Source organism: Octodon degus, unplaced genomic scaffold (assembly GCF_000260255.1).
Source record: "Octodon degus isolate 3935 unplaced genomic scaffold, OctDeg1.0 scaffold00341, whole genome shotgun sequence".
Classification (NCBI taxonomy): Eukaryota; Metazoa; Chordata; class Mammalia; order Rodentia; family Octodontidae; genus Octodon; species Octodon degus.
This window is the reverse complement of record NW_004524917.1, coordinates 886,932-896,225: the sequence shown is the minus strand read 5'-3', so window position 1 is coordinate 896,225 and position 9,294 is coordinate 886,932. Positions and strand designations below refer to the sequence as shown.

At 35.6% G+C, this 9,294-nt stretch overlaps 1 protein-coding gene across 1 annotated transcript; it reads right to left on the bottom strand.

Annotated features, from left to right (window-relative positions):
- Positions 1–1,132: 1,132 nt before the first annotated feature.
- Positions 1,133–6,869, bottom strand: Csn3 (casein kappa). The gene is made up of 3 exons (XM_004647923.1): positions 6,813–6,869; positions 2,717–2,749; positions 1,133–1,600 (listed from the first exon to the last, which is right to left on the bottom strand). Exons 1-3 carry the CDS (start codon positions 6,867–6,869, stop codon positions 1,133–1,135), a joined length of 558 nt encoding a protein of 185 aa, XP_004647980.1.
- Between the last annotated feature and the right edge of the window lie 2,425 nt (positions 6,870–9,294).

Genomic DNA, 9,294 nt, shown 5'->3' with positions numbered 1-9,294 from the left:
AACTATGCTATGGAAAGTAAAAGCTCATTGAGAGAGAGAGAGAGAGAGAGAGAGCCAGCTAAGGATGTAGGAGAAGATGGAAAGAGGGGGCTTTCCACCTGTGCTCTCCTGTCAGATCTTGAATCACTGTGTGGGATTTTGTTTCATAAAATATATGGAAGCTTAATGGATTAAAAATTTCTTTCAAAGAAATTCAAATTTTGTAACTTTTAAAATTATTTCACAGTTCTTGTGAAGATTTCTATTTCATTAATCATTCTTATCTAGCTTCTTAAAAGTTTTAAATTACTTTATACCTTGCTATTATCTATTGATCAAAATAACTACATTTAATATTCTGGAAGTATACTATTAGTATTTTTCAAGCTAAGCATTATATTTCTTCCACAAGGTTATCTTAAGGTAAATTAATGATGCCTGACTTGATGGATCTTCCCAGGAAAGCTGTCTGAAATAAAGAAATGCATGGGAAGTGCATCATGTCCTTGTTTACCAGAAGTATAGTTCTTGAAAATTCTCATAGAATTAAAGTCTATTTAAATTCATAGACTGTATATTTAGTTCTAAGAAAATTTGTGTTGGGGATGAAAAATCACAAGATAGTGGCTTTTTCTTGGAATTTTCTTTGAGGGAATGATCATAAATGATGAGTATTTGATTAGGTGATATCAAGTGGTAGGCTGATGGGTATTTGTCAGGACTGGCCACTTGGAAACTTGGGTTTGTGGGTGAAGCACAAAAGATTGTGCATAATATGAGTGACACATATGTGGGTTATTAATTTGTACAGCTGCTCTATTTTGGTAGTAATTGAGTGAATTATGAAGTTAGTTATTCAGCATACATAGTATTTTACTCTACTATTATTGTTTGTATGTGAATAGGTAAAATAGATTTTAGGAATGTTCTAATTGTTAAAATAATTTTCTTCATCTTGTAAAATATTTTTTTCTTTCTTGCAGGAACATAATTTATTAGTGCAATGAGTTTTCTAAATTAAAATTATAATTAGCCTATTTGTACTATTTTAACAGTCACTTGTACTATTTTAGATTTACGATTGTACCTATAAACCCATTTTTGTCTTCTAGATGTTAACTTTACATTTTACTCATTTACCTGTATTGTTTCCTTATTGTTCCTGTGCTATGGGTGAAGTGGCTGGCACAGTGGTGGTCTCAGGGGCACGAACAAACTCAGAAGGCACTTCCAGTATGTCCGCAGGGCTTGCTGTGATCTCTGCAGCAGCAGTGACTGGAGTGGGCGTGGGAGCAGCGATGGTCTCAGTGGCAAGGATAGTGGCTTTTTCTGGTGCTCTCTTTGAGAGAATGACCATAAATGATGGGAATTTGGTTGGGTGATGTCGAATGGTGGGCTGAGGGATATTTGTCAGGACTGGCCACTTGGATGCTTGGGCTTGTGGCTGAAGCACAAAAGATTGTGCATAATATGGGTGACACACACATGGGTTATTAATTGGTACCATTGCTCTATTTTGGTAGTAATTGAGTGCATTATGAAGATAGGTATTCAGCACAGGGTTACTTAGGCCATATAGGACCTTTTTCTGATTAAACAGTCTTTCATCATTTTCCCAACACTGCAAAGAAGAATAAACCATACAGAAAGAAGTTATTGTAGAGCAAAATGTAAAGGTAACATAAATCAACATTTTATGAAATAAGAGTATTTGATATTGAGTAAATACAATATTGGTAGTATGAAGCTGAATAGTTATTATTTTATGAGATAGATATGTGCAATTCATTTTCAGTTCATGGTTTTTTATATTACTTTCAAAAACATAAGATAATACTCATTTCAAGTAAATTAGATGGGGTAATTTACCATGTAAACCACATTGACCAGAAGTTCACATTTATGGGAAATGTTCAGTAAGTGCTAAATATTATAAGTACAATACAGGCAAAAATCTCATGAAAACTGGCAGTATACACAAGTACACATAGACACATATGTACATATTTTTACTATGTTTGTAACTGCTCCAAAATTTGATTTATCTGGAGAGTAGTCCAAGTGATAGCAAGTTTTATTTTCTCTAAGCTAAAAGTAACAGAACAGTAAAGTGTAGGAGCATTTCTTGATTTTTTTAAAAATTTTCTCCACAAAAAAACAGAGGGGCATTTTCTATTTTTATTTGCTTCTGTCCTACCAATTTTGTGAGTGAGTGCCTTTCACAAATGAACACAAATGAAACAAAAATAATATTGCCAACTCATATTTCTGGCAAAATAAGACACATTGACATATTTAAGTCACTCACACATATTTGGGAAACTAAAGAGAGTCATGCACGTGCGCACGCACACACACACACACACACACACACACACACACACACACACGCACAGACAAGAAATTCAAAGATGGGTCAGGAGAAATACTAACCAGAATAACTCGTGTTTACTTTATGTTTCTCATTTCCTCATGTTGCTAAATATACATCAGAAATAAAGATGCATGGCTTCAGCTATACAGCAAAGCCAAGAATTGAAGATGAACATTGAGGTAAATTCGCATTATGTATTAGAGAAGTAGTAGATTTTTTGTTTCTTGGGGTTTTTTAAGATTAGATTATTTTGTGGGGATTGATTGCTTATTAGACACTTGTTAGACAGAAAGTATCTCTCCATCACTGGTCTTTGCACAATACATCACAGAGTCCAAATCTCTAATAAATCAATAAACTTACTGCCAGTTGTTCCTGGTTCTGTACCTCTGCAGCCTGAGAAGTTACCAAAACAAGAAGTGATGAGAAATAGAGAATTAAAAAGAAACAAAGCAGAGTTTACTTTTTTTGTTAAATATTATATTCAGCTTTAAGTTTTGGCAAAGAAATAAATTAGCATATAAAAAATGGTTGCACATTTTTTAAAAAATTTGGGTAACTGTGACCTCAGAAAACAGTAAATGGTAACATCCATAACCTTTAAATTTTCTTTTTTTTCTATTTTATTTTTTTTATTGACATCAGTTATTTTTATTTTAAAGAAAGAAAAAAAAAAACAGTGGTACAAAATCTCAAAACAAGATTTTAGGAGAGTAACAATGATTAGTACATTGTGTATTGTCATTGCCAAAGTAGTTTCTCATATTACAAGATATAGGCAAGAAATAATAAGCAAATAACATAGGTACAAATCTCTTTTTTTTAAGTCAACAGAAAGTGGAAATATACTTTTTAAAGTTTCTAATACTAGGAGAAGATATCATACAATGTCTTTTAAAATAAATTGTAAGTCAAAGATACAGTATAAATCTTAGAACAAAAATTAAGGTTAAGCAATATTCAGAAAATTAAATGTCTTAAAACAATTGAACTAAGAAAAACTTTTCATGATAGCAAAGAAGTACTAAGAATAAAACATAATATAAATACTGGAATGGCAAATAAATGACCAGCACTTCTAACAGTTTGAGGATAGGATATCGCACAAAGTTCTAGTGTGTTGTGGACATGCATAATGACCATGACAGTTATCGGTGGCTAGGCGTCACTTGTGGAAGTGAGCTACAGTTATTTCTTTGAAATCCACCCTGTAGACGCAAGTGGAATCATGACTCATAGGGTGGAAGAGAAGTCCATTTGTAGAGTGTGCTAATGGAAATATTCTGCTGCTGAATACAAAAGAATAACTGAAAGACTACTACAGTATACCTCTAATTCTCCTCTGTTTGTTTGCCCAATTTGACAAGTTCTTTCCATTCTCATTCATGGGGCTGTGATCAATTTGCCCCCTCTCTAGAACATCATTTAGTAGTCTGTGTAGGCTTGGCTTTGTCATCATGAAATCCTTTAGTTGTTCTTTGTCATGGAAATATTTCACTTCTCCATTATATTTGAAAGATAGTTCTGCAGGATAGATCAGTCTGGGTTGGAATTTGTTTTCTTGCAAGACTTGAAGTACTTTGCTCCATGCTCTTCTTGACTTGATGGTTTGTGAAGAGAAATCTGCCATTATTCTGATGGATTTTTCTTTAAATGTGATCTGTTTCTTTTCTTTAGCAGCTTTTAGTATACCATTCCTATGCTGAATTTCTGGAATCTTGATTATTATATGTCGGGGTGTGGTTTTCATTGGATTGATATTATTTGGAGTTCTATATGCTTCATTTACAGGAATGTCAGATTGTTGCCCCATATTTGGGAAGTTTTCTGCTATTACCTCTGCCCATTTTCTTTTTATATCATTTGTATTGACTCCTTCCTTCTCATTGATGCCTATTAGTCTCACATTGTTCATCTTTGCATCATCTTGCAGGTATTGAATTATTTTTTCCTGAATCCTAGTTGTCTTAAAGAGGTCTTTTCTTACTTTTTCACTAGATGCAATGGTGTCTTTCAGGTCAGAAAGTCTATTTTCACTTTCATGCAAATGGTTTTGCCAGCTTGTGATTGAGGTTTTAATTTCCTGTATATCACTTTGATCCTGTTTCATAGATTCTATTTCTTTCCTAAATTGTTTATTCCAGGGTTCTATCATTTTTATATTCTCCTCTATTTTTTTGTCAGTGTATTCTTTAGAAGCACTTAGTACTTCTTTGATTATAGTTACCACATTTTTTAGTTCCGAAATTATTTCTTGTATACCTTTCTGCAGTTGACTCTTTACTGCCAACGGTATTATTTCAGAGATATCTGGTGTGTGATTTCCAGTTTCCTCAGTGCTAGTGTCTTCTGCATTTGTACTGGGTGGACTCGGGGCCTGAGACTGCATTTTGTTCCTTCTGTTTTTCATTTTGTATACCTCTCTTCTGACCTTTGGTGTAGAGCTTAGATAGAGTTATTACCTTAGCACCAGGTCTATATCTATGAAGCTCTGATTCCTCCAGGTGGCTGTTTGGTTCTGGCTGCTGTGCTTCACTTCTTTCTGCTGAAGGCACTAGAGTTTAACCCTTTGTGTCTCTCTGGCAAGATGTTCTGCTCCTGAATCAGGTGGGTGGGTCTTGCCTCTAGCCTCTTTGCAGGGAGTTCTGCTGAAGGGTTCCATGCTGGGCCTGCATGCAGCCTGGGTCTAATGAGGGTCCCCGGGTCCCAGGTCATCTCACTCACTCTCTGGGCCTGCACTCTGGGTCTATTCAGGATCCAGAGGGCCCTCTGTAGTCTCACTCACTCACCGGGCCTGCGCTCTGGGTCTATTCCCATAACCTTTAAATTTTCTTTGGAATTTCTGGTTTATGTCCTTTGGGGTTGAAATCTTGGTGAAATTGTGACGAAAAGTTTGGAAATAAAGTAGTTCAGATAGTTTAAGAAAAGCTACTGCCTAGCAGGCAGTTGTGGCAATTTTACAATTCCAACTTTAACTGCTGTTACATCAGAAGGTATCTGAAGTTCCTAAAGTTGAAATGGCCACAATAAAATATAATTTCAATCAATAAGTGAAAGGAAACAAGATTTTTTCTTACTCATACAAAGTATTTGATATAGTCTCACTACGCAGCTCAGACCCTTACTGATCCTCTTGTTTTCAGCCTCCCCAGTGCTGTGATTACAGGTGTGGAATCCTACCTCTGGACTCAGCAGTCTGTCTGCTCAACATGCCCGGGGTGGGGCTGGCATGCCATGTGGTGCCAGGGATTGAACCCTGGTCCCTGTGTGTGCTTAAGCAGATGCTTAGTCTGCTGAGCTATCTGTTTGGCCTTAGTAATACAAATTTTTAAAGTAATTTTGAATCCAATAATCTATCATGCTTGATAGCTATGTAATAGATGTTACCATAAAAGCATACCTAAACATAATAATAAATGCAGCAAGAACTACTGCCCTCCAGATTTTATAATTGTTGCAGGAGAATGTTAGCTGTTATATATGCTTTTCACAAACATAGTTCTTGGACTTACTGAAAGAAATAAAATCCAACAATCCCCCAAAATGCAGTAAAAAATGTGGCAAGAAATTAAAAAGGAAGATGGGCCAGTGAGATAGCTCAGCAGACTAAATGCCTATTTAGGCAAGCACAGGGACCAGTGGTCTATCCCCGGCTCCACATGCTGCACTGGCCCCACCATGAGCCAGCCACAGAGTCTGCGCGTGGTGGTGCACACTTGTAATCCCAGTGCTGGGGAGGCTGAAAACAGGAAGATCGCTATGAATCTGAACTGCATAGAGAGACCCTGTACCAAATACAATAAATAAATAAATAAACCTTTTTCTTGGGCCATCTTTAAGCACAGTAATTCAAGACAATGCCTGCCAGCCAGAGAGATGAGAATTTAAGAGAAGTTTTGATCCTGGACTGTGATTTCTTTCATTATTTTTTATGAATTGTCACTAAAGCATTTATAATTGAAAAATATTTAGGGCTGGGGAGATTCCTCAGCAGTCCAATCACCTGCCTGGCAAGCGCAAAGACCAGAATTCTATCGGAGCACCACATGAAAGCCCGGACAAGCCATTCTGGTCCTGAAACTGGGCATGGTGGCACACGCCTGTAATCCTAGCACTGCGGAGGCTGAGATGGAAGGATTGCAATGAGTCTGAACTGCGTAACAAGACCTGTATCAAAACAAAACAAAAAAGTATTTGCAGTGTTCCCCCCCACCCCAGGTCCATAGTATAGGAATGTGGAACACTTTCTACACATGATAAGGTGTAGTGTCTCAACTGTGGCAACTTTCAGAATATCCAGAAGAATGTTCTTTTAATTTTATAATAGAAATAAGTACAAAATTAACTACTGTGCAATTTTTTACATGAAGTATAACTGTATCTATAAATTTCTTTCTTTAAAGTCCTTAAATAAAATTTTCTTAGTTTTACTATAATTAGTCAAAGGAAATTAACTCACCAAAAATGGCAGAGTTAATGCCACTATATTCACAACTAGAAGAAAAGTTTTCATCATTACACCTAAAAAATAAAAAAAAAAGTTAAATTATAAGAATCTATTTCTGATAATTCCAGAATGATTTGGATGTAACGTTTGCTTTGGAAAAATAAAGCCAGATTTAAAAGCACACTTAACCAACATGCAAAATGTAGTTCTAAGAGTATGAGAAACATCAAATTTGGAATAAATTTTTTAAAATTTAATTTTTGATAATATTGCTGAAAATATCATGACAAATTTAATCTTCAGCTCAATTAATGTTGAGATAGCAAGGTGAAGCTGTTTGTGGATGTTACCAGCAAACAGCACTGATTTTAGTGTGAGAGTTGCAACATATGCAAATCACTCTAAGAGGAAAATGCCAGAAAAGGGTTTCTTTCAAATAGAAAGTTTCAGTTAAGAGAAGCAGCAAAAAATCTTTGTGTAAATGATGACAGGGACGGGGAGATAGCACAGCAGCATAAGTGCCTGCCTGGCAAGTGTAAGGTCCCAAATTTGATTCCTGGTATAGCAAAAAATAAAAAAATAAAAAAGGCATTTAGATGAGGCTTGCTTATGAAGAGTTTAATGGGTAAACAAATATTTCACACAAAGGAGAAAGTTTTGAAATATCAATGAGCATTTTGACTGAAGTGTTGTATGACAGGGAAAGATAAGACTGGACAAAAGCTTAGAGCAGAAAAGGGAGAATGAGTAAAGAGTGAGTCCTGGCTTTGAAATAACTGGTAACATGTCTCTGTGGACCAGAGACGGATGCAACTATACATTCCTTTGAAGGATTGTTGAACCACACACAGTTATTAAAGTTCCTTCTCTTGGGCCTTATATTTCTTACTTGAAATACAAGAGTTTGAACTAAGTGATTTCTGGGCTTTTTTTTTTTTTTGAGACAGTGTCTTACTGTGCAGTTCAGGCTGGCCTAAAGCTCACTTTGTAGAATAGGTTGTGCTCAAACTTATGATGATCCTCTTGCCCCAGCCTTCCAAGTACTGGGACTACAGGCGTGTGCCTGGCAAGTGATTTCAGAAATTCTGTGATTCATAATACATCTAACACCGTATGTAAAACCCAACAGAGAATGGAGGAGTATAAAGCCACATTTATCATAATCTGAATCTACTTCTCTAGTAATTATAAGTGATACAATTAACACCATAAAAAGGATAAATACAATAAATTTGGTGTCTTTTACCGAAATACTAAGAGAAATAAATTGATTTCCTTTTTCTACAAGAGAATGTGGTAGCATACCTGCCTACTGGATTTTAATAAAATATCTTTTTGGACAATAATGTGATACCTCAAACTTTGATATTAAAATAATTATTAAATTTGTGAAGTAGATACCAGCTACATCTCACTGGAGTTATAGATGTTTCCATATTTGTATAAACTTGAGTCACTGCAAACTGAGATTTATAAGAACGACAGAATCTCAGTGCCAGGTGAGCAGAAGCTAGGAGGCACCCTGGCCATGGTCTCCCTCTCCATCTCAGGTGCTTTCTGGGTGATGAAAAAACTGTGTACTCATCTGACTTCAGAGCCAGCTCTAAAAAGGCCACCGAATAGAAACAGCTCATGTGGAATCAAATTTTCACAATGTAAGGCAACCCAGGCATCCTAACTCTTCATTTGCCAACTTTAAGATAGCTGATTGAGAAATGATCTTTCTGTGGTGAATCCCAGACTCCTTTTCAACTTCATAAAAGTACATTTATAACAGAGACAAAAGTAAAATTATGTAAAATAAGAATAGTTGTTCCATTTGAAGAAATAATAATAGTTCTTCCATTTTTAGTAAGAATAAAAGTAAGAGATGAAATAAAGCTTTATATATGAGCTCTTTAAACCAGCAAAACTTTCCCTCATTACTTGGCAAGGAGATGACACAATTTATGTAATAGTTCAGCCTTCATGTAAAAGGCATGCTTTAAAACAATAATTATACCAAAAATAAATTAAAACTTTTAGGTGGAGACAAAATTTGAAAATAACTTGTGGATAAATCTGAATTATTATTACAGGTACAATTTTCTGAATATAACTCTCCAAATTTGTTTCTAGGGTTAGGATTGTTTTATGAGTTTTCTTATCTAGAATTCATGATGACTAATTTAGCCAAGTATCAAACCATGACTTTAAGCTAGAGTTGAAAATAAATTTGGTCATAACGCTAACCAAATCAGAGGTGTAGGTTAGAAATGCACATTAGAGTAATGTTTGTATGTATTCAAGATTAGCAATAAGACTAAAAGGAAGAAAATTATTCTAAAATAGCACTGATGACACCCATCCCAATCAACACAGGGGAGACAGTCACATAGCAGATCAAAACCTTTACCTTTGCTGTGCCAGCCAGGGCTTGGTTGGCTGTAGGTCTTGCTTGGCCTCTCACCTGTAGAGAAGATCAAGAAAAATAACTGAAGACTAACTACAGGGT

What these genes read in the sequence shown, in the direction of transcription:
- Csn3 (XM_004647923.1), bottom strand. Translation starts at nt 6,869, where the DNA reads ATGATGAAAACTTTTCTTCTAGTTGTGAATATAGTGGCATTAACTCTG. An exon ending in CATTAACTCTGCCATTTTTG is followed by an intron (nt 2,750 to 6,812) that starts GTGAGTTAATTT and finishes GTAACTTCTCAG; the next exon opens with GCTGCAGAGGTACAGAACCA. An exon ending in AGAACCAGGAACAACTGGCA is followed by an intron (nt 1,601 to 2,716) that starts GTAAGTTTATTG and finishes TCTTCTTTGCAG; the next exon opens with TGTTGGGAAAATGATGAAAG.